At 52.0% G+C, this 25,032-nt stretch overlaps 1 protein-coding gene across 2 annotated transcripts in view; it reads right to left on the bottom strand.

Moving 5' to 3' along the window:
- Positions 1-547: 547 nt before the first annotated feature.
- KY (kyphoscoliosis peptidase) overlaps positions 548-25,032 on the bottom strand; it is a 47,186-nt gene continuing 22,701 nt past the window's right edge. The window contains exons 6-11 of one of the 2 annotated variants that reach the window (XM_019748076.3): positions 24,345-24,427; positions 20,171-20,279; positions 18,484-18,601; positions 10,539-10,727; positions 8,973-9,163; positions 548-4,953 (exon numbers count right to left, since the gene is read on the bottom strand). In XM_019748076.3, coding sequence (XP_019603635.3) covers positions 4,058-4,953; positions 8,973-9,163; positions 10,539-10,727; positions 18,484-18,601; positions 20,171-20,279; positions 24,345-24,427 — 1,586 coding nt within the window. In that variant the 3' untranslated portion in view covers positions 548-4,057. The remainder of the gene's footprint in view (positions 4,954-8,972; positions 9,164-10,538; positions 10,728-18,483; positions 18,602-20,170; positions 20,280-24,344; positions 24,428-25,032) is intronic. The other variant, XM_019748083.3, reaches the window with a different exon arrangement.

The following is a 25,032-nucleotide window of genomic DNA, read 5'->3' on the forward strand; positions in this document are numbered from 1 at the left end:
ACACAAGTTCTTTTTGTCCTTCACACTATAGCTACGAGAATGGTCTCCATGGTTACAGAAGCTTCCCAGAGGTGTCTAGGTTTTCATTTTCTATATTTATGAATAATCTGTTTAGGTAACCTGCTGGAAAGTTTCTGCATGTATATGAATATCAAGAAATATATATTTCTGTATGTTCCAAACAACAAAAAAGTACGATGATATGCATTTTGGGTACTTTTTTTTTTTCCTCCCATTCAAAACAGAAATTAGGACTGACTAAAAATTTCAAGTTAAACAAGACTCAATGAAAGAAACACTGCCTTCATGTTCTTCAAAGGCATGTGAGCCAGAGAGGGGCTGGAGCTAACCTAATTATGTTTTCTTTAATGTGAAATAGCTATTTGCCTGACATTCCATTTGCATCTCACCATCACATTCAAATGGCTGGGACATTGATTTCTTTTTTCCCCCTAGGGCTTCCTTTGAACATGAAAGTGTTTTTTCCTTTTTTTTTTTTTCTCCTCCTTGTGAAAGCAGTGATAAGAATGGATCGATAATCACATTGTTGGATAAAAATGAATATAAATTTTATTGAAAAACAACACCAGCAACAATGTGGGAAAAGCATACTCAACAGCCACTGGCCCACACAACTCAATGCACGCATTATGAAAAGTGATCACCTCTTAAGATGCCCAACTATTTATTCCAAAAGAAAAGACATGATAGACCTCAGATAAACGGATGTAGGACACGGATATACACCACCTTTGAACCCTTTGCCCATAGCAAAGGATGTAGCAATACTGTTCTCCCTGTGTTTGCTGTGGGCAATCAAGTGTGTTTTAAGTTTAACTGGTTTGGAGAGAACCTAGTCCTTCCAGTTAGTTCCAGACCACTGAGAAAACTTTTCTACTTTTCAAGTCTCTTGAGAAGAGGATTTCACAAACTTTCTCGGCAACTTTTCCCTCCTGCTTAACAACAGGAAATAGTTCTGTAGGTCTAGCCTAAATCCTTCATGCTTCAGTTACTCTATTTATTTCTCTTTAATCTCGGCAGGCAGTGTGTGTGGAGTTTGTCCTGATGGGACAATGTAACATATGGGGAACTCACAATGATCATAATCAGACTGAAAATGGAGTCCAGCTGTGCTCGTGGCGCTTCTGAAATAAGCTGAAAAGAAGTTAATTATAGTTGTGTTTGTAGCGCATTTACCCCTGCACTGTCTCACCCTCCCAGAAGCTCTGTACCCTTCTGCCTGTGGCCTGAGGGCTGCCATCTTGGGACTTGCCAGCAAAAAGCTCCCTGAATTTGATCAACTTCAGCCCTTCACTGGCATAGTAATAAGGGTGGTCAAAGCTGTCCTATCCAATCCTATGCCCTGTGTTGCTATTTCAAGATGGGACTTCTGGGCAAAGCATTCCCAAATCGTATTACATTCCGTGTCTTCTCGCCAGGCAGTCCCCTAGACTCGCTTCACAGCTTGTGTGTGGCAAAAATGTGCTCTGTACACACGAGGAAGCGCTGAGAAGCCACGAGAGAGCACCAAGTAAATTTAACATTAACATCTCAGCAGCATTTTTCAAATTCTGCGGAAAAACCCTGCGGATAGGTTCAGCTTCGCAGAGGTGTGCAGCGCCGGCAGCTCCGGACATTGGACACTAGAGGGCGCCAGTGCCATTCCACCCGCCGCTGGGACCCATCGACCGGGAAACAAAGACTGGGATTTGAATAAAAGACTTCAAAATGCAACCCTAAATTCTACCCTGAGCAGCATGCGTGTAAAAATTCATGAAGATGGGATTTCATTTCATGTATTTTTACTTCAGTGGAAAGAAATGCAGGTGATTTTCTGACTGTGCCTACAGCTGTCTTTACAAAGGGGGTACCTGATTAAATGAGGGAGAGGCAGTATGTTGGCAGGTACTTTAAGAGGCTGGGCCCCCATCTCCAGTTCTTACGACCGCTCCTATTTTGCTGGGTGGCATCCTCTGCATGCGGCCCATTGATTAATTATATTGTTTTTAAAAAGATGCACGTCCTTCTGAGCAGGACTAGCCGTGGCAGCCAGCTCTGGGTCCAGCGAATGACACGAGTCATGGAAGGCACTTATTATTTGATGAAACAGCACATTTCTTTCAACCCATAACATTCAAGGTGTGAGAAAAGGCTGTTTTCAGGGTGTAAACACTCCCCTCTTTTCCTTGTCTTAGCGCACAGCGGTTCCTTCCCTGGGGCCTTTGTGCCTTTTCCAGGCGTGAGTGACGGTGCTGAATGCCTGGGTGGCAGAGCCTGCCAGAAGGTACTGGACACAGGCCAGGGCAGCGCAGTCCCCCACTGGGGGTACTCCCCTGCGTTCCACAGCCTCCAGCCTGGTGGAGGATGGGCAGTATTGTCACATCACTCTGGGCCAGGTCCGTGCTGGGTGGCAGTGGGCACCTTTGCGGGAGAGCCCAGGAGGATGATGGACTGACGTGTTAGAAGCCTGGAACTTCAGACAGGCCTGGGTCCGGAGGCTGTTGCCACCCACTCTGAGCTCTGGGATGGCAGGGGCAGGGCCCCCTTTGTTCCCTCTGTAGCCTCAGCATGTAGCCCAGGGCATGGTGCTTATTAAGTGCCCCACAAACATTGATTGAATCCACAAATGTTGGAATGAAGGCAGCGGAAGCTCTGAGGATCCCTGGCTGGCCCTGGCTATTGCTGAGCCTGGGGGGCAATTGGAGCAGCAATTAGGGGAGAGTGCTGGGCAGTGCTCGCTCTCGGGGGTGGGGCACTGAGATAGGCAGGGGCCATAGAGCTGGAGAAGCCAGGAGGTCAGCAGGGACCACTTTGAGTGTCTCCGTGTGCCAGGATGCTGTTGCAGTGTCCACACAGGGCCTTTCCATTCTTCCCTCTTTGCTGCCCTCACTGGAGCCAGCCTTTCTGCTGTTGCCATAGCAACACCTGCCAGAGGAGCTGCTGAGGGCCAGCTGGGTGGTCAAGGTTTCTTGGGCCTAAGCAAGCAAGGGGCTCTGAACTGTCTTCACAGAAGGTGGGACCTCACGGGTCTCTCTTGTCAGAGAAAGGGAGGAAGGGAGATGGGGTAGGGACAAGCACAGAAACTGCTCCCAGGGCAGGTCGTTTCCTCCAGCTGTGGTTTTGCTGGCAGAGGCTCCTGGGGACCAGCAGAGTCCTATTATTGTGGGAGTCTCCTTGGCATTGCAGCGTTTGCACTGCTCACTCACCTGGCTTCCCTGCCCAGGTCTGTATTTAGGGTGATTGACGAGGCTCCCAGTGAAGGGTGCAGGCTGGAGAGGGCCTGGGAAGCCCCCTGCAGGCTCCTCTGAGAGCAGAATCAGAGGTCTTATCGCTCACTTAGGTTGCAGGACTGCCATGGTACCCCTACCCGGACACCAAGAGTAGGCACTGGCTGCTCTCTGCTTTGAATTCTCAGAACTTTTCTGTTGTCACATTGCCAATATTCAGAGGGGTGGTGGAGGCCACCAGCCTCCAGCTAGTTGGGGGGCAGTAGCTTCCTTTCCACACCTTCTTTTCCCCAGGGCTCTTGAAAAGCAAGGAGCACCTAATGAAGAGGCAGCAGGAATGCAGAAGATGGTCAGGTCTGGGAAACTATGATAGCCCAACTTTCCCTGGGGTCCCGGGGTGGGTGAGAAACACTGTGATGCCACATAAAAGGGGCTCTGTGATCCAAGATGATTCAGCCTTGCAAATCATGTCCCTCCGGAACCCGGAGGAGAATTTTCTCACTATCACGTGAAAAGCTCTCAGCCTGGGCACTAGCCCTACTTTCCCACATCGACCCTATAACAAAAACAACAGCATTAATACAAGAAGGGGGCATCTGGGCAGTGGTGTACAGTTTACAATACCTTGGATTTACATAGCACCTTTTTCTTCTACAGGGCCTTTGTCTCCGTCCCCTTGTCTGTTGCCACAAGTGAGTGAAGCCATCAGAACACAGAGCAGGGAGACAGAGGCAGAGGCCTAGAAGTGATGTCATGCAGACTCAGCGGTGTCCAGGGCTCTCTGCATTCCCCTGGGGCCCTCCCTGGGGGGGTGGCCAGGGCAGTGGCCCTCACTGGTCGTTCACTTTGTATTTCAGGATGTAGGAGTAGAAGTTGTGGTTGGCGTTCTCCAGCACCATGACATAGACTTCTTGGCAGCCGGCCGTGCTGCAGCTGCCCTCCCAGTAGCCCTCGCTGTTCAGTGTCAGGGGCCACGTGTCCTGCCCCTTCACCAGGGCTTTGGCAACACCGTGCAGCTTCAATTTGAATGGGACATTCCGGTTAGCAGGCAGCACGCCTGACAGAGGCTCCAGCAGCTCATTGTCCTGTCCCCAGTTGCCAAAGCTCTCGGGGAACATGGGCCAGGTCACCTTGGTGTTACTGCAGCACAGGAGATAATTGAAGACAAAGATGTAGTTGCCCGGTTCCTGCCTCTTCTTGACAAAGATTTTGAGGGCAAACTTGCCGGCACGGGGCAGCTGGACTTTCAGCTCTGTCCGCTTCTCCCGGTGTAGCTGGAAGATGTAGCGCCGCTGCGTCTCCTCGGTGATGAGGTCATCGTCCCCATGCAGGGAAGCCAGGACACTGATGCCCTCCTCCACACCGAAGGTGATGGAGCAGCGCCCATCACTGGTGTGGATGATGGGGTCAGGGTGGGAGGGCTTCAGGATGCCCATCTGCTCCGAGAACCAGCTGGGGCCCATGGGCTGGTGCAGCTCCGCAGGCAGGCGGACACCCAAGTCCACGTAGTTACACTTGAGCGTGTACTCCAGCACTGAGCTGTAGACGTCAGAGTTGCCTTTGGCAAAGATCTGCAGCTTGTGGGTGCCCATGGTGGGAGGGTAGATATCCAGCTTCATCCCGTTCTTCCGGAGGCTCAGCAGCCCGTGCTCCTGCTTGCCATTGAGCATAAACATGAACAGCGTTGGGGCGCAGCTCTCCAGGGTGATTGTGGCCTTCCCGTTCACTGTGGAGAGAAAGCCAGGGTCAGGAGAGATGGGTCCAGCATGTGCCGATGTGCTGGTACATGTTTAACAACTGGCTCTCTGTGGGGAAAGCTCTGACTTGCAGTGTTTGCCCATTTCCGTGGTGTAAATACTTTCACCATGATGGATTTTAAGCAGCCAATGTGACGGCACTGAATACAACAGACACCAGCTGCAGCACACCACTACCTCCTGCATACGGTTCTCTTTGAGGGAGCTGAGAGCTGGGGTCACAAGAAAAATCTGCCCCCAGCTGTATGTGCTTGCCCCACTCATTGGATTCACACTAGATGAAGGTTGCATGGACACCTAGACTGATTCCAGAGCAGGGGAGGGGCTCCAGGGGCAAGGAGGGCCCCGGGACCCTGATTGGAGAGCCATCCTTGACCGCTTCCTCCAACTCTTGCGTCTTGCTTTTACATGGGTCCCTCTGGCATCTGTTCATTACAATGTCAACAGCTGTGATGTCAACACATTATCTTAAAAATTGTTTGGAATGGCATCGCTCCTGGGGACTACACTCAAGAAGTGAGGCTACTTCTTTACTCCCCTTCTTCCTCCCCCATGATTCTGGCATGGGTGTGTCTTAGCCATGTTTCTGGAATGAAGACTTAGTGCCTGCGAGGGAGGGACTTAGGCATCCACCCTCCCTCTGCCGCTCCTCTTGTCCTACAGTTTTGTCTTCCTCCTTCCTGACGATTTTGTTTTTGGGGACAGGTGTTCAGTTCTCTGATCTTTGCAGCCCATCAGCACTCCCCTACCTGGTCCTGTCCCAGCAACCTCCCCAGCCCTGTATTGGATGGGCACACAGGAGGGAGACAGGCTGTCTGATCTGCGCTCACTGTCACCTCTCCCCAGTGTGGGGTGCAATGCTCTTGCTGGGAGGCAGAAAGCCATGCTGGGGCTCTAGGACAAATGCCCCCAAGACTTCCCATTTAAATCTGCCATGAGGCCCCCAGACTCCAGGCTGCTCAGTTACTGCATTCAGTGCCAACTCCCAGCTTGGGAATGAGAATCCCCACACAGGCAGCAGGACAGGAACAGGAGCTCAATGGTTCTCCCCCCTCTGCCTTCTTCAGGGGGCTCCTCCATCTGGAAAACTTGCCCGGCCTTCTTAGGCACCGCCAACTCTTTACCTACCGTATATTCCCAACCCCTCCTCACTGCGCTTCCCCTCCACCCATTTACCTCCCTGAAATCTGGCCTCTATCTCACTCGCCCAAGTCTTCAGAGACTTTCTTGGACAATTTGGGCTGCTAGCCGTGCCCTTCTGGAAGTTCTCTCCTCCCTTTGCATCTACTGCCCTCTCCAGCCTGGCCCTCTTCCCACCCCTCTAACTGCCCCCTGATTTCTGCTGTCATTCTTTCCCTTTCCATCACACTAATTGTGGGCTTCATTGTGCTTTTGGGCTATTTTCTTTGTCTATACCTTTTCTCCACTGCCTTCAGCCACCTATGGGACATCTGTCCCATGGGAACCTCCACAGGAAAGCGATTAAGAACAGTAGACTTGGTATCCTCTCTTGGTTGAAACCCTCCTCTCCCCTCACTTCTTCTTCTAAGCCAGCCCTGTGGGCAGAGCGGCCTCAGCCCTCAACCGCTCATGGCCCCTGTCCTGTTCCATCTCACATCTGAGTTGGCTGTGACGTGCTGTGCAGCTCACCTTTGATGCGTGGAGCACTACCCAGCACCTGCACATGGCAACCCCAGGGCTCCTGTGAAAACATCTACTTGGCCACTCCTGAGCTCACTTCTGTGGGTCACCATCAAACTGGAGACCAGTCCCCTCCTTTCTTGCCAGACCCTTCTTCTCGGGGCCACAGGGCATTCTCTCACATCCTCCAGGGGTGCTCCCCTTCACACCCCAGGGCCCTCACACATGACCTTCCCCTCCACCGCTTTCCCCTAAAGCTGGATAAGACCTGACTGCAAGAAGCCGTTCCAGACTCCTCAGATGAGGCTGAGACCTCTGGAAGCCTCTCTCCTGCCCTGTGTCTCCCTCAGGGAACTTAGCACTGCTGTAATGAATTAGTTTTGTGTAATGTCTGTCCTCCCTGCTGGGTGTGGACCCTGCCTCCTCTCCTGCCTCGTCCCAGTGCTTGGCCCAGAGGCTTCTTGGCGATGGGGAGTGAAATGGCTGGGAAGACTTGAGATAAAGGGCTGGAGACCCCTGGGGACTGTAGGAGCCTGTGACCTCCTCTTCCCTTCATCCTCCTTAGCTCTCTCAGCGGCTTGCCACCTCCACCATCCTGTGTCCTCTTCCTTCCCTGCCTTTGTGCATCTCAGTTTCCTTCTTCTGCTTCCTTCCCCTCCCACTCTTACCATAACTACCTCCAACCAAGAAATATTCTTTAAATATGCATCATGGATATGGAATCAAATTTCATATTACTGTATATTAAGAAACCTAATGTTTACATTTCTGTCTCTTGAAAAGGCACTCCACTCAGTGGCATTAGTTGGGTATTGGTGTGGCCTGGGGCCTTCTTCCTGGGGCTCCATGGCCCACTACAGACAGAACAGGTTCCCTGTCTGAGGCAGCCAAGGCCATCCTGCTTCGGAAGTGCTGGAAATGCATTATCCAAGAGAGACCTCCTGCTGTTAGTTTAGCAGCAGGAGCTGCCAGGTATTTGTAGTTTTAAGAAGTATGCCAGAGCTCACCCTGGTTAAGGAAACCATTGTGAAGTGGAAGGGACAAGGCAGCTGGAACTAATGTGGGGGCACCTGTGCTCCCTGATGCTCCCATCACCCCTGCAGTGAAGAGTGTGGCTCCCAGGGGCTCTGGGCCCACCCACTGGCCACCCCACACTAACATCAGCCTGAGCTCAGGCCTTCTCTCCTGGGAATACACAGGCCCCCCTGGTGGCAGAGATGCAACAGACAGGCAGGCAGTCCTTTGCTGAAGTAAGTGTGTGTGTGTGTGTGTGTGTGTGTGTGTGTGTGTGTGTGTGTATACCTGTGCGCGCACTGGTGGTGCTGTGCTGAGCCTGGCAGCATGTGTAGACTGTGTGTCCAGCCCGAAACCAGGTATCAGGGCTTCCAAGATGCATAAGACATAGTCTTCCCGCGAGTCCTGCAAAGCCCATGACAACAGTTCTGGACCCCTTGGGCTGCCCGCTACCCTCCCCTCCACCCCATATACCTCCTAGTACACAAGTACACCCAGCTGGCTGCCGTGGGACAGCTCATTTGGGTCTTGCACGGCCAGCCTCTCAGGGAAGCTAGCTGGAAATGGCTGGGTCCTGACACCAGGAAGGAGGGAGTTGGAGCAGAGACGGGCAAGGCCACCAGGCATCCAAGTCACTGATTAGGTCTGGGGGTACTTGAGCTCAGAGCTTCCTGGAACACGTCCGTCCCCCGTGTACCGCGATGCCTGCTCTACTCCAGCTCCTAAGACGCGCTCAGCAGCCGCCTCCCCCCACCCTCGGTTTTGGGAGACCCCATTGATGCTCCCCAAATATCTGGTTAGACCACTGATACACAGATACTGGCTCGGCTGGGCCAACACATGCTCTCTGTCAGGAGTTCGGGAAGAGAACACAGCAGGTTAGTCAGCTTGTGTTGGACACTTGAATTGGGAGGTGTGTGCAGCCAGGGCTGAGACAGTCACTCCCTGCTGTGTGAGCTGACAGAGGCTCAGCCAGCTTGGGGCACCCCGAGCTCGGCTCCCTGACAGGCTGGGCTGTGAATGCAGCAGTCCTTGGGGATAGGGAAACCTGCAAACTGCCTCCACATCCTCTTCCTGGTTCATCGAGTGTGAGCAGGCTCCTTCTGCCTCAGGGGCTGAGGAGGTTTAGCAGTTAGTTGCCAGTTCTGATGGCTTGACAGCCTTGGCTGCCTCAGTAGCCCCCTGCGTGCTCTCACACACCGAGCTCACACTGAGCTCACAAGCCCTGGCTGGGGCCCTGGCAGGACAGTCCCATGTGGCCCAGGCGCCTAGAAGCACCGAGCAGGCTGCCCTGTCCCTGCTGCCAGTGCACTGGCCACCTCCCTGGGGTTACCTGTTCTGATCACGGAAGTGTCTGGGTGGGCACTCAGCATCCCCTTGTTGTAGAATTCACTCTTGTGATACATGTTGTTCTCAAACTGCCTCAGGGATTGAGGAGGTTTTAGCAGTTGCCAGTTCTTGTTGTCTGGGAAATGGTCCTCGATGAACAGTGCGGGATGGGTGAGGAAGTAGAATTCATTGTACCTGGAGTGGAGGAGAAGCTGGTCAGTAGCCATGTGGGGTGTGCGGCCCCCGCTCTGCAGAGGGGGAGTCGGGGTACCTTTGGGGCCTTCTTTTGCTTAACACACCCACCGGAGGGGTCATGCCGACACCCTGAAGGGGAAGAGGAACCATCTCCAATCCTAACATGGGAACTGGAAACCACACTTCAGTGTCTGCTTCCAGAAACAGGAAGCCAGGCAGCACAGGAGGTTCCTTCTAAGAGAAGGCCACAGCCTGCCACTGTGTCCGGGGCGACGGGCTCCCTGCCCTCAACGCCTAACAGAGATTGGAAGGGAGCAAAAGGCCTGACCCACAGACCCGGTGCAAGCCAGTGGAGCGGAGGGAGGCGGGTGGAGGGTGGGGAGAGCACTCGAGTGGACCAGTTCCATCCGCCCAGGTCGTCTCCATGCCTGAGCAGCTATGTGGGTGCAGGACCTTCCATGGTCCCTGAGGCTGACCAGATGTGGCTCTTTGGAGGTCAGTTATGGGGATCAAGAGCAGACGGGGCAATTCCTCTGAGATGGGGAGGTTTCACTTGGCCCAGGGTGAGTAGGGCCCAGGGCTGACAGAGGTTGAAGAGGGTGTGAGTGGACAGGCCCTGCATGTGGGGTATGTGCATGCACTTGGACTTGTCCTGGGTGTGACTGTCAAGGTTTAAACTGCGACACTCAGAGACAATGCTCGTTTTTCTCGGAAGCATCCGGGCTGCGGATGGACATCATGGCCCATGATACATGTTATGGCCTTAGCTTAGGGTGAGGGTTTGCCAGAACCTTGGAGAACAGCCGTGCTCCAGCCCCCTGTGCTCCAGTCACCCTACCCTACAGTGGCTCCCAGTGACTCTGCACAATGACAGCTCCCCTTCCTGGAAAACCTTAACTCCTCCCTCAGAGACGTGATACGGCTGTATTCAGCCCAGCGAAGAGGAAAGGCACCCAGGTGTCTGGGGACAGCAGGAGGAGAGAGTTCAAGCATCTGTGCATTGCGATATAGTCAATGGGCCAGAGGCTGGCAGGGAAGCTACACAAGCTACAGAAAATGCACAGCCCTGGATTTCCTCACCTGTGGCCCTCGGGTGAACCCTGTAGGCTTCTAGCGCTTGGGTGGAGGGAGTGATCGGGAGCCAGAGGAGGGACTTAGTCAGTGGAGGGTGAGGTGACACAAAGGTCTGGGTCTTTATCATTGGCCTGGGACCTTGCAGCCCACGGGAGGGTGGGAGTGGCCAGCAGCGGGCTGAGACCGCCCTGGCTCTCCTTCCCTCCCACCGGGCCTCTCCCACCACCGGCTACCTCCTTCAACCTCAGCCTCCCCCATTTCCACTGACCAGACCCCCGGCAGGATTGAGATGTATACTTACAGGAAGGTGAATTTGGAGGTGCTGGTGTCCACGAGGCCACTGCCCCAGGTGCTGTCCACCAGGTGCCATCTCCCCTCCAGGTACACGGCGTTCCAGGCATGGTCAAACTCCCCAGAGAAGCTCTGCCCTGTCTGGTAGCCAAAGCCCTTGGAGTAGCCAGGCACGGTCATGCACTGCACTCCAGCGATCCTGGGGGTGGCACAGAGTCTGAGAGGTGGCTCCTGCTGGGCCTGCCCAGCACCCCCTCCCCACCCTGCACGTATGTCTGTGGCCCCAGGCCTCAGGTGTCTCTGCTGTCCACGAGTCCTGCCATATCTCCCTTCCCTGCCTCTCACCCAGTCATATATATAGTCTGAGGGCTTTTATATCCAGGGTTGCGAGACCGGGAGCCACAGGGCTGGCTGGTCCAGCTGGTGAAGACTGGCTGCAGTCCCGCTGCCTGCTTGTCCCATGAGACTGTACAAATCACTTCTGAAATGTCTGCTCAGAGCCTGCGTGCTCGCCAGCAGCTCTGCATGAGGACGACGATCGCTACCACGAGGATCGCCTCACGAATGTGGAAACCAGAGAGACAACCACGTTCCTGAAGGAGCAGAATGGCTCAAAGCACGTGTATGACAGAGCTGTGTCTAGGTGACATGGGTGGGGTGTCAGGGAGGGGTGCTGGACATGAGGGTGCAGAAGCAAGCAGAGCCCTTCTGACCCTGCTATGTCCTGCCCAAGGGCATCCTGGGGACCCTTGGCGCAGGCCAGCCGGTGTCTCCAGCTCTGACCCAGGAGGACTGGCCCCCTGCCAGGATTGTTTGGGTCTGACTGCCAGGGCCACAGAGGTGCATTAAGGTCGTATGCTGACTGATTGCCCTGGGCATGGTTTTGGAGTTGCCCATAGCTGTTCTTTGGGACATGGAAATGCTGACCAGCCTTTTCTGAGCTCTTGGGCCTCCCTGACAGTGTGCTCCCCTGCTGCTCGCAGCCAAGCTGGCAATACTTTTTGGGGCTGGACAGTGGGCACTGGGTGCGGGCACCTGCGGGAACCACAGAAATTACTGGCAAGCTGCAGTCTGGACATTTGTAGCTGAAATCCCTAGACCCTCACCTGGATGGTGGGCATCCCCCAAGGCCAAACAAAAGCGCTGAGAGTCCCACCATGGTCAGCTGGTTGCCTCTTTGGTATCCCTGCCCCCAGAATGGCAGCTGATGGGGGTGGGGGAGGGACGGGGGGCGCTAGTCTGACAAGGGGTCACCTGGGCTAGACCTCCTGGGACCTTCGTGTGAGTTATAAAAAGGTGCCCCTTCTTCAAGACACTTTCATCTCGCTTATGAAGACTGATACAATAAATACGCAAATCTGTGACGTCCTGGAAGTACATGGTGGCGCCTTAGCTGGGGCTCCTTGGGCCACCCAGCCAGCCCTCCACAGCAGTGCTAGCCCCAAACCACTCAGATGAACCCATGCTATACTCTGGGGATGGCAGGCCTGGTTCAGGGAGGACGCCTCTGGTGGGTGGCCAGGGTCCTTCCATGGACCAGGTCTTCAGCTTCAGTTGCTCTAAATAAGAGCGCCATGGAGACTCGCAGGTAACGTGATGAAATGGTCACACATTCACGATAGCAATGGGGGAAATTTCCCCTACAAGAAGGGGGCTTAATTAACAATGAGCAGAATATTGAATTAACTATGACTTATCTATATCTGCCTGTCATTTGTTGAGAGAATCAACGAGGTGAGATGTGGAGCCTCCAGGTTATCAGATCCCCCTGCACAGGGTGACCCCTGTTCTCACATGGGCCTGACTCCCCTCTGCTGCAGGGTGCGGCTGCTGAGGCTTCTGATGGGCTTGGCTGTTCCACAGCCCCACCCTTCGGCCGCAGCTTCACAAAAGGAGGTCCAGGCATTCCAGGCTGTCTAAGAGAACACACGGCTGGGCCCTCTGGGAAGGATTTTGGGAACGAGTGAGGGATGGGGGCAGAGAGCAAGGGGACTGGATCCTGACGTCTGGATTTTCTGCTGCTAATGATCAAAACTGACTCTCAGAAGCAGAAGGGGCCTCCTGGAAGCAGGATGCCCAGGAGGCAGGGGCCTAAGAGCCCACGGGAGGAGAGAGTGCAGCATGCATACCTGGAGAGCCCCTTCCTCATTTAGCTGCAAGGAACGGGTGAGGGGTGCAGGGCCCAGGGCCTTGTTCTCAGCATGAGGAGATCTGAATACGTTTAGAGTCTTAGAGAAAACAGCCAGCAGAGAGGGAAGGGTAGAAAACAAGGTCAGAGTGGTGAGATGGAGGTATGGATAGGAGGTGGGCCTCAACAGGATGGCTCCATAGTACTCAGAGAGCGGGTGAGGAGAAGAAATGAGAAAAAATAGTGAGGTAAGAAATGCTCCCAATGGAATGCTAATTGACAAGAGCTTAGAAAACTCTGTCTTCAGCACAATGCCTGAACGTGTGTGTGTGTGTGTGTGGTGTGTGTGCGCGCATGTGCGCACACATTCAGGGAGAACAAGAAACAGAGGGAGGGCAGAGTGAGAGAAACAGCACAAATCACCTGGTCTCTTGGTAATGGGATTATGGGTGATTTTGATTTTCTTCTTTAGTCGTCTCTCTATTTTCTAAACTTTCAATAACGATTCTGTGTTACTTTTAGAATTGGAAAAAATTCATAAATACTACTTGAAATTACATTCGTTGGTGAGTTATTTTCCTTTCTTGCCCAGAAATGTCTGTGTATATCGATTTCTAGTACAATGTGGAGAGAGAGGGGAAGTCCTGGCGATAAAGGTGTTTAGAGACCGGCCTGTTGTGCAATGAAGTGAACAGACTGAGCGGAGTCGTGCACCTCTGGACACGGTGCCCACTGACGCTCGCCCTTTGCTCAGAGCCGCCTGGAGTCAGGGAAGGCGGAGAGCACTCTACAGTGAAATGGAGCGTGTGCTCACGTGGGCAGTATGGCCTGCTCAAACTTGGCCTGGGGTCCCCTTAGGTGAAGCCGTGTTCCCAGGCAGGGTGCCAGGGGGATCCTCCTATGGAAGGGGGTAAAGCGGAGGGAAGAACTGAGAACCAGCAGGAGTGATAGCGCCCCCTTCCCTGGAGAGGGGGCGCTCTCACTCTTGGCGTGCTCCGGGCTGGAGTGGATGGTCACTGGGCTGAGCCAGATCACAGCTCTACTCTCCGCTCTAATGGTCACCTCTAGTGTGACCTTGCCAGGCTCATCACGGGCAAAAAGAAAAGTTGGCATTAAATGATCTCTAGGGGTTGACGCCTCTGACAGGCTGAGGAGAAGCTGGCAGTGCCGTGGGGAATGCCTAGGGCAGAATAAAGATGAAAAAATAAACTCAGCTATAAGCTTCTGCCATGCTTGACTATGACATGAGGGTATTTTATTACCTGGCAGCAATGTGCAAGATGAATTGGACAAAGCAGTCGTAATGTAAAGCCTTATTATTAATAATCCGTAATTCTCATGCAAAATTATGGAACCAGGAATTCCAGCTGCTGGTTACTAGTCAGGATGACCCATGACCACCTCATGCCATCAAAAGATCACTAACTGTGTACTCATGCACTGCATGCAAAGCTCTGTCAGGCACCAGGGAATCCTATCGTATCCTATTGTATCCTACCCTACCCTACCCTACCCTATCCTATCATATATCATATCATAATAAATACTATGACATAATACAATATAATACTCTCAAAATAAAGGTCACTGGCTGCCCTAAATGTGCTCCGAGTCAGAAGGCGCCAGATATGTGAACCATCACTAAAATGCTAGTGATGAGCAAACCCTGGGAAACCCAATGGAGAAGGAATTTGCTGGAAAGAGCTGGGAGAGCACTGAAGAGAGGACAGAGGACAAGAAGCATTTTCTAAAGAGCTCGCACCCATCGTCCTAGAGTCCAAAATATCACCCAAGGAGATCTACTTAATATCTTCAGGCTGCAGAATCTTGGTTTTTGTCTTCGACAGTTTTGAAAATCCAAATGCCACTGGTATTAGTTGAGGAGGTGGTGGATCCCAACTGTCATTTTGTACAGAGATGGTCCAGGCCCTGCCATAGGAGCCGAGCGATACCGCTTTCCTGCAGAAGCATGCACCCAACAGGCGCTAACCATAAGGACACCCCAACTCCGATCACCCACGCCCCAGCATGTCTGAGCCACGAGGGAGAAAAGAGAGGGAGGTATGGTGGTGCAGGAGAGGTAACGAAGCCTGTTCTTTTAGAGCCTCTTGAGGTGTGATCTCAGGGGCCTCCTCTACAACACGGAGGAGTGAGAGGTGCAGAGAGGAAGGCTGACTTGCCTGTGAACACACAGCCAGCCAGTGGCCAAAGCAGCACCAGACTCAGTTGTCCTAATGCCCAGTTTGGGAGGCTTTGCCCTTTTGTATACCAAGATTTGTTTTAATCTATAAATTTATGGGTGTATACAGAGCAAAATTAAAGGATGGTTTGCTGTAGTGATGTGATTCATATTTGTAAGCACTGTTCTTTGATGTATCTACAAGGGTGGGGTTATTTAGATGTCTCTTTTGGAGGCCTTACACGACAAAGTCAGATCTGAAGATAATTTAAGATTATCCAATGTATCTGCCTCGCCCAGGAGGCTGAGATGGTCACTCCCCAGTCTTTGAGGACTTTGGAAACAACAGATATTTTGGAATTGTCTGAGACAACATGCTAGGCAGAAGCATGCCACGGCTCTTGCTCTCTGTGACAGCTAAAGGATGGATGGAAAACGGACTGATGTCTGATTGGTGACAACCAGTCCTCTCAGCATCAAAGCCTCAAAGCGGTAATAAGCTCCTGGCTGTAACAAAAGTCTCTGGAAAATCTGCTAGATGGTGGTGCTAGAGCTGTGATAATGGGGGGCGGGAATGTACTGGAGGCTGACTTGGTGGCAGGAATTGGGGGGGATTAAGCTTGGCGCTGCAAGGAAATTAAGCAGAATTCATTAAGGCTGTGACAACTGAGGCAACAGGGGAGACATTAATGCCAGATGATGAAAAGTCAGAAAGAAACTTGACTAGCAGTTACAAGCAATAGCACCAACAAAATACCTCACATCAGTTACTTGGGAAAGACGATGAGGGAATGAATGATGTGATGAAAATATCTGAATTTCCCACCAAGTTACTTTATTAACTCAGAGTTTAATGAGGCCGTTGCAGGGAGGCGGAATGGACTGGCAGCTGTAATGATGGCCGTGTGGGTCCAACTCTTGCTAAGAGGACATTCTGATAACTAAACAGGGATAAATCAGCAAGTGTGGGTTATATGCCTTCAGTTATTAAGGAATCAGCTAATGACTTTATCAAACCTCCGGCAGTTATTTTAAAGGTAAGGGGAATTTAGGGTAGTGATGCGTAGATGAGGTTACTGATCTTTAAAGCAAAAGTTAAAGGAATTCAGGGAACCGTGAGCTATTATTGTTAAACATCCCAGGCAATGTGAGGAGTTTTGCACATGGTAACTGCCAGGTTGGAACCTAGCTTTAAATGATGCAAAATGTTGGAATATGTTTTAATGATCAGCTGTAGGCCAGAATATGGCCATCGTTAGGCATCCGGACGGGGCCAAAAAGCTGACAGTGTCACTCAAGGCAAGTGTCAATTTTCGGCGTTTTTGGGAGTCTATGTGGGTCTGTAGGAAAGTTCCACAGAGCAAAAGCACTTCAGTACTCAGGAAAGACAAGGAAGTTAAAAAAACAATCCCAAAGTCAGGTTCGCAACCCCCAAACTGCGTTTCTCATTTAGTCCTACAGTCCTGTCAGTGGGCAACATAGTCCCAGTGTACAGATGGGAAAACTGAGGCTCCGAGAGGTTAAGTGCCTTCCAAAAGGAACAAAACTAATAAGTGGCAAATGAAGGACTGGAAAACCGAAGACGGGGAAAGTCTTTCTGGCTTTCAATCTGGCACTCCTGGTATAGCGTGGTGTACCATGCTGGAAAGCTTATACTGGATAGAGAAGGATAGATTCTACGGCTTCAATAAAACTCCAAGTGTTCTCAAATTTGCAAATTCAGATGAAAATAATTACAGTCTGAAAGATGGAAGGCACAAAAAACTGAAGACAGATTTAAATATGGTTATCCCATTTTACAAAAGAAAATAAGGTCCATTTCGTACAAGTCCATTGGAATAGCTTGTCATTTCCTGTCTTTGAGGGCTTACTGTGTGTAGGGTTCTGAGATGGGTGGTCACAGGGGGAGCAGAAAGACAGAGAGGGACTAACGACATATAAAGACATATAAGGCCAATAGGCATATGAAAGGAAATGAGCACAGGTAGTACCTAGGACAGAACAAAGTCCACAAAAGAATAAGACAAAATGTTAGGTACTATCTCTATGTGGTAAGACTCAGAGTAATTTAATTTTCTTCTTTTTGCTTCTGGGCATTTTAGAAATCACCTACAATTAACAAGTATTCTTTTTTTAATTTAGAAAAGTTATTAAATAAAAACATAAAGCAAGACATGAGCTTGTGGATAAGGTGTGCTGTGGATGGCACGGGATGGTGAGTTAGGAGGGCCGTGCTGGAACGGGGCCTAGAAAGAGCGCTGGGGAGAGGACAGCAAAGTGACCTTGAGGAGAGGGAAGTGCGGGCAGCATCAAAATGTGCAGGACTGGACGATGGATGTCAGATTTTGGAGGACTTGATGGGACCGTGTGAGCCTTTATTTGGTCTTGTTCAGGAACCTACGGCCTGGGGAGCCCGGGCAGGGGGCTCGTGGGGATCCTGGTTCCTGGGGAGAGGCCCCAAGCACCTGGTGGTGGGACGAGGGCTGGGGTGGGGAGTGGAAGTGGGAATGTGCAGGGGGGAGGGGGTTGCTCTGGCTGAGTGCGTGGGGAGCGGAGGGGATGGTGTCTTCTGCACCCTGACCTGCCCTGGTTGCAGGTGGGGGAAGAGAGGGGCAGAGAGGGCAGAGTAACGTGGGGAGCAGGTGCATGTCCATGCTTGGTGGTGATGATGGGGGGTGGGAGGCAAACCACGGGCCAGGCAGGGACTGGCTGCACAGATAGCTAACGGCGTAGGACATCTTGCAGCTGCCTGCGAACACTGACACATCACAACTGCTCGCCTGTAGACTCAGTGTTTGTCGCTGTACTTGGTTTGATGACTAGCTACCTGCAGGCTGGTTGACTGGCATCTGGGTGCCTGAGAAGACCCCCTCTCAGCAGCCTGCAGAGACAGTGGGCAGAAGTCCATTCACCCCTCTCTGAAGGGGGCTATTCAGTGGCCCCTAGGGCTGGCTCCTTGTTTCATGGGGAACCCAGCAGACTTCAAAGAGTGGGCAGAGGAAGCTGCAGGGGTCGGCAGGGCTCCCCCAGTCTTGACTCTGTCTCGAGAGCACCCAGAAGCAGCAATGATGACCCCAAATACAAATGGTTTCCTTACTGGCCACTCACATGCTGTCACCCACCCCAGGCAACCTGACCAGGTGCTCACTCCCAGAGCAATGAAAATGGAGCTCACATGCTCCAAGAGAGACGCTGCTTCCTAGATGTTCAGCTTTTCCAGTTGACAGATCTTTTCAGGTAGGAGACCTTTTGTTTCCCCTGAGACAGGGCTCCTGTGCCAGCCCCGAGGACAAGCCTTTCACAGTCCCCTTGGCGTCAGCAGCCACTGTCCTCCCGTTCCCAGATCTGCCATTCTTCTAACCTTCAGCTGCACAGAGATGGGAGACGGTGGAAAAAAGGGCCTTTTATAACCAAATTATCTCTGTGCATTCATCTGCCATTATGTTAATGCATCATGAAGCCCGGCAGATGGTACAAAGTCAATTATGCTGGTGTTAAAATGGGAGAAATTGACCTTTTCAGGACTCACTTGGATTCCAGAGCAGAGTTTGCAAACTCAGGTTTCGGGACTGGCATGTGGGCAAAGACACACAGCACTTTGGAAGGGGAAAGGGATGGGTAAGTGTGGTCGCCAGACGCCTCTTGTACCTGCACATTTTCTCAAAGAGCCCGGCATAGCCATCACAGTTTGTCTTCTGGGTCCTCAGGATGTCGGTGAGTTTGAAGGCCTGGCGGTCCTTCTCCTGGGCAGCCTTGATGTCGTACTCTGGAGGGCAGAGGAGGAGGCCGTGAGGAATGAGGTCCTAAGAGGCCACTGAGGCTGGAACAGGGAGAGAAGGGGTCCACTGCCCGAGGCACCACCCCTTCACTTGACTGTGCTTTTAGCAGCATTTGGGCTGGCTTCCCTCAGGCCTGGGAGCAACCACTGTGGGCTGAATGGAAGCAGGGCCCCAGCCCAGGTGTGCTCTGGGAACTGTCACCGCTTAGTGTAGGTGGTGAGCGGAAAAGCAAGTCACTGGCAGAAAGAGCTGCCTGGCTCTTTAGGTCTCTGAGGAAGCGCTGGGAGGGGAAGGGACCAAGACAGCACCCAGGGTGGCGGGCTCTACCCCCTTATCCCACCACCACTCAGCCCTGCAGGATGTTACAGTGAAGATGCTCGCTGTCCCTGCTGCAGATCCCCGAGGCCAGGGCCGCACACTGACGCACAGGCACACACTGAGCTACCATTACAGCTGCCCCACATAGAGAAGAATGCTTTCCCACAGCCTGTCACTTCACTAACAAGAGAGCCTGAGGCCTGCAGTGAGGCCCTGTGGCAGGAATCACTGTGGCCACTGAGGGCACAAAGGGAGTGTGTGTGTGTGTGTGTGTGTGTGTGAGAGAGAGAGAGAGAGAGAGAGAGAGAGAGAGAGAGAGAGAGAGAGAGAGGGAGAGCGCAGTAAACAAAGTCTTACCAAATATTTTATTTCTTATCCTGCCCCCTTAAGGCTGAGGCTGAGCTGCTGGGGTTGGTGTGGGTGCAGGTGGCCCCTCGGCCCTGTGGTCAGACCCCCTACCTGTGTCAGGTGAGTTCATCCTTTAAGCTGCTTTGGGAAGACAAAGGAAAAGCCCAGTGGTAGCAGGTCAGGACAGCCCTCCTGGTCGTTATGTCATAGGGCAAACACTGGAACCACCACCTGGTTCCTCCATCAACTGCAAAGGGCAGCATCCAGGAAACCCTTAGCAACCACCTGTGGGGCTTGGCTTGACCTGCTCAGACTCCCAAGGCTGTCCTGTGAAGAGCTGTGGGCAGCTGCACCGGCCCAGGCCCTCTGAAGTGGCTCTGAGACTTAGTGACTGGGCTGAGACTGGTGCCTGGGTTTGCCAGTGTGGAATCGAGGAGCTGGGAGAGTACAGCCCACCTTTCTCGGCACTGATACTTTAAGCAACCTCTAGTGTTGCAATAACTTTTCAAATAGCTATGACTCCTTCCCAACTGATGGTCATCCTTTTTGAAGATGACCTTCTGTCCTGGGCTCTCATCTCTCTGGAGAAGGTTTACAAAAAAACCAGGACTGAGGGAAGGTGGCCACTGGATGGAGGGCCTCAGCTCTGGCCACTGGCTGTGGGCAGAGAGCCATGTGGGACCCCCCACTCAATGACCCTTCATGGAGACTAGACTGTCAGCACACAGTGAGTTTTACTCTCCTTGGTTAGTCTTAGGTTATTCAATTCAGCCATCTAGGAACCCTCTCCTTCACCTTCCATCTCATTCCACACACACTGGTGAGTGAGTTGCAGAGATGCTTCCCTGGGATCAGAGGTCTGCAGGGAGTGGCATCACAGGTGGTCCTACCTATGTGGTGGCATATCCAGATCCAGATTGCGCGGACCCTCTCCAGGTCACTGTGGGCCTCCTGGAGCAAGTCGTTCACCAGCTCGTCCAGGCCACTCTTGACCGTCACCTGGGGAGTGGGAGAGGTGTACTGAGTCAGGGCCTGAGCAAGGGCTGCGGGGAGCCCAGCACCCTGCCAACTGCAGCCAGTGCTGCCTTTCCTCTGGGCAGAGAAGGAGGAGGACAGGTCCAGAAAGACAAAGTCTGGGCTGAAGGCAACCCTTGGTGTGGGGGCTGGACATGGTGGGTAGTGTTGACCAGCTGAATTGCTGGCCCTGGAGCCACCACATCTTTTCTTTGTAGATCCTGGGCCCAGCCCGGTGGGTATCTGAGTGGCTGTAGGAGTCCCTAGTCATGGTCAATACTACCCAAGGGAACCTACAGATTTAACACACTCCCTATAAAATTCCAACAGCCTTTTTTTTTTGCAGAAATGGAGAAGTCAATCCTCAAATTCATATGGAATTGCATGGGGCCCAAAATAGCCAAAACGATTTTGAGAAAAGAATAAAGTTGGAGGACTCACATTTCTGGATTTCACAAATTACTACAAAGCTATAATAATCGAAATAGTGTGGTACCAAAATAAGGATCATATCAACCAACGGGATAGAACGGAGAGTCCAGAAATAAACTCATAATACGTCTATGGCTAACTGACTTTTGACAAGGGTACCAAGTCCATTCAATAGGGGGAAGAATAGTCTCTTTAACAAATGGTGCTGATCAGCTAGATATCCACATGCCAAATAATGAAGTTGGATCCCTACCTCACAACATACACAAAATTAACTCAAAAAGGATCAATGACCTAAACAAACGAACTTAAACTATAAATCTCTTAGAAGGAAACACAGGGATAAATCATCACGACCTTGGATTTGGCAATGGATTCTTAGATATGATATCAAAAGCATGAGATCATATGATATCAAAAGAAAAAAATAGATTAATTGGGCTTCATAATAATAAAAATCTTCTGTGCATCAAAGGACATTATTAAGAAAGTGAAAAGATAGCTTATAGAATGGGAGAAAATATTTTCAGATCATACATCTGATAAGAGTTTAATATCCAGAATATATAAAGAACTCCTACAACTCAACAAGCAAAAGACAACCCAATTTAAAAATGGGCAGTAGACTGGAATATACATTTCTCCAAAGATATATAAATGGCCAATAAAGGCATGAAAAGATACTCAACAACATTAGTTACTAGAGAAACGCAAATCAAAACCACAATGAGATACCACTTCACACCCACTAGGATGGCAATAATAAAAAAGATAGATAGGAATATGTGTTGACAAGAATATGGAGAAATTAGAACCCTTCTGCATTGCTGGTGGGAATATAAAACGGTGCAGCCACTGTGGAAAACATTTGGTGGTTCCTCAAAAAGTTAAACATAGAATTAACATATGATCCAGTAACTCCACTCCTAGCTATATGCACAAAAGAACTGAAGACAGGTACTCAACTAGATACTGTTCACAAATGTTCATTGTGGCATTATTCACAATAGCCGAAAGGTAGGAATAACCCAGGAGCCTATCACAGATGAATGGTATACAAAATGTGATATATTCATACAGTGAAATATTATTCACCCACTAAAAGGAATGAAGTTCTGACGAACCTTGAAGACATGATGCTAAGTGAAATAATCTAGACCAAAAAAGGACACGTATTGTATGATTCCACTTATATGGAATATCGAGAATAGGTAAATGCATAGAGACAGGAAGCAAATTAGAGGTTATCGGGGGCTGAAAGGAAGGAGGATGGGGAGTTATTGCTCAACGGGTACAGAGTTTCTGATTTTGGAAGTAGAGAGTGGTGATTGCTGTATAACATTGGTAATGTAATTAATGCCACCGAGCTGTAATTACAAATGATTGAAATGGCAAATTTTATGTTATATAAATTTTACCATACTTAAAAGAAAAGAAAGGAACAAATTCGGTTTTCTTGCAGGGGCCCTCAGGAGGAAACAGGGCTGGGGTTGCTAGAAAGGTGGTCCTGCTCGTATTCAATCTTTCTAGAGAAGCTGGGGCAACCGGGGGCTCAATTTTGCAATAGTCGCTCGTGCCGTCCGTCCTCAGCCCCCTCTCTAGGGTACGCCCAGCCCTCTTCTCTCCTAGAACCATCCACTGCTCACCTGGGAGCTCCAGGACCTGTTCTGACCACAAGACTCGGGCCCCTTGTCTGTCGCCCCCTTACCCTGTTGTTCTCTGCCTCCTTTTCTTCCATGTCCAGCTCCAAAGCCACAGTCCTTGCCTTTGCCCATCTTCTGGGGTCTAGAACAGTGCCCACCACATTGCAGGCCCACACAATGACCTGGCTGGTTCCTGACTTAACCCCAGACTTCAGTTCTGTGGCTTCCGGTCCTTTGGACCCCCCACCCCGAACCCTACCTGGGCCTGGCTGGCTGCAGCTGAACACTGCTCTGTGGCTGCGTCCCTGGCCTCAGCTGGGCTTCTGGCACTGCTCTCTGAGACTGGCCAGCAACCTGTTCCTTCCCCTCTGGTTGTCATCACCATGTACTCCACCCTCCTCAGACTGTGGACACCCGCCTTCCCTTCGCTCATCTGGCCTCAATGAGGCCCAGGAAGGACTCCTTACTGATGAGCCCTCCTTCCTGCTTCCACCCTTCCTCTCTTCCTCCTGCTCAGCCAGCTTCTCTGTCAGCCTTGGGTGCAGGCCTCCTGCCATTGCGGGGCCTGCTATTTCTCAGGCACTGCCCTCACTCACCTGTGTCATCACCTCCTTCCTTCCTGTCCTGGCTGTTCTATGCCCTCCTGTTTGCCGTGTCTCTTCAAAATGCCCCCAAATCTCCTTCTCAGGACTGCCCACATCTAGCCTCCCCTTCATTGCCAGGCGTCTGTGGGGCCTTCTCTCCACTCTCTCCTCCAGACTGAGGTGGTGCCAGGCTCTTTGGACCTCTCCCTCACCCTCCCCAAGACCACACCCACACTATGGCTTCAGCTCTTAGCTTAATCTGATGGCTCCCGAATCAGTGTTTCTGCCCAAACCTCTCCAGGCTGGATACGGCTCCAGGCTCGGCCATCCAGCTGCCAAGTGGTCATTTCCACTGGATGTGCCACAGGTACTAGAGGCAATCACCCCCAAACAAACTCATCATCCCCCAAGACTTGCTCCGTCTCCCTTGCTCCTTGAGGTGAGGAACTGCCCTGCCCTCCCTCTGTTACGCAGTCCAGCACCTGAGCGCTCCTCTCCCCGCCTTCGACTTCACACACACTGGGGATCCGGTCCTTCTGCCCTGCCTTCAGCTCGGTGCTGGCCTTCTGCTCCTCTCTGTTCTCAGTGTCCCCTGCTTAATCCAAGTCAGGCCTCCTCCTGCCAGGACAGCTGGCTGTGTCCCCACTGACGTCGTGGCCTCGGACCTGACTGTCTTGGTCCATTCTCCTCTCCATCCATTCACCAGCTCAACAAGCAAGTTTCCCACGTGCCCATCATGTGCTAACCACAGGGTGGTCTTTCTGACACTGTAGGCGATTGCCCTGCTCACTGGTCCAGCATGGCTCACTCTGATGTCAGCAGCAGGTCCAGATCCTTGGTCCCTCTAATTAGACGCTCTGTGGTGAGGGTCCTGCTTGGCTCCCATGACCCAAGTGTGCCCCTAGTGCCTCAGCTCTTGTAGTTGCCCCTCTGTCCCCCCACCCCAGATGTGCCCAGCCCAGAGGTGTGAGCTCAGCAGCCCACATGCTCCAGGAGTGAGCATGGCGGCAGCCACAGTGGGTGCTGGCCATTTGTCCCCATCATCTTGCTCCCATCTTTCCTGGGCTGGGGCTGTTATGGATCAGCAGTGGCAATGCCACATGGGCAGGGGGAAGGCAGGATAGGGCTGGCTGAAAGGGTGTGCAGCCTGGGGTGGAGGAGTTAGGACTGTGCATTGGGTGGAGGATGGAATGGCCTGTGGTCCTGGGCAGGGGCCTGCTGCCTTGGGCCTGCCGTCCCTCATCCACATGCTGTGAAAGGCACTCTGGGCCACCCATGCAAGGGACTTGGGATGCATTCAGGCGGGGCCTGGGGAGACGCTGTGCTACCCTGGCTCAGGGAACTCTGAGCTACCTGGTGGGGCCTAGAGGCAGAGGGGCCGGCTCTCCTACCTGCGAGGCATAGGTGTCCAGTTTCTCAAACTGCCGCAGGTCCAGGGGCATGGATTTCAGGCTGGACCGATCCCATGGGTATGCTGGAAACACAGGGAGGCTAGGTCAGCTGCTGCAACCTGCTGCCAAGGGCTGCCAGGCTCAGGCCTCCCTGTCTTTTTGAGGAGCTATGACCGCGCAACCTTCAACATGATTCCCAGAGCCTCAAACTCTGCTCCTAAGAACTGTCTCTCCTAGCAGGATTCCTTGGTCAAATTCGTTTGGGGACTATGGCAATTCCTCTAGTCCCCTTGGAGACTCACAGGGAACATAAACTTATTTGTAGACCCTGTGAAACCAGTACTAAAGAAAGAATTTCACCCCAGTTAACTCAGCAGTGCCCATATAGATTGATGACGAAATCCCTTTCCCCCCACCATTTAGTTTTCTGTAGATTCCCTGCTAACTTTTCCAGGAATGAGTGCTCTTTGGGAAGTGTCCAGGCAATGCTGCTAGCTCCTGATAGGCTCGAGGAGGGAGGGTTTGTGCCATGGCCATGATCCTGGGGTGGAGGTGCTGCAGAGCATTCTGGGTGTGGGAAGAGGGCATGGTGGACGGAGCCAGGCCATCTGGGTCTCAGTAGGGCAAGGTGGGTTCGGCACCCAGACAGGCTTTCTCCCTTGTCCCTGATCAGCGAGAGAGTGGAGCA

Source organism: Rhinolophus sinicus, chromosome 5 (assembly GCF_057876585.1).
Source record: "Rhinolophus sinicus isolate RSI-liver-muscle chromosome 5, RSI-T2T, whole genome shotgun sequence".
Classification (NCBI taxonomy): Eukaryota; Metazoa; Chordata; class Mammalia; order Chiroptera; family Rhinolophidae; genus Rhinolophus; species Rhinolophus sinicus.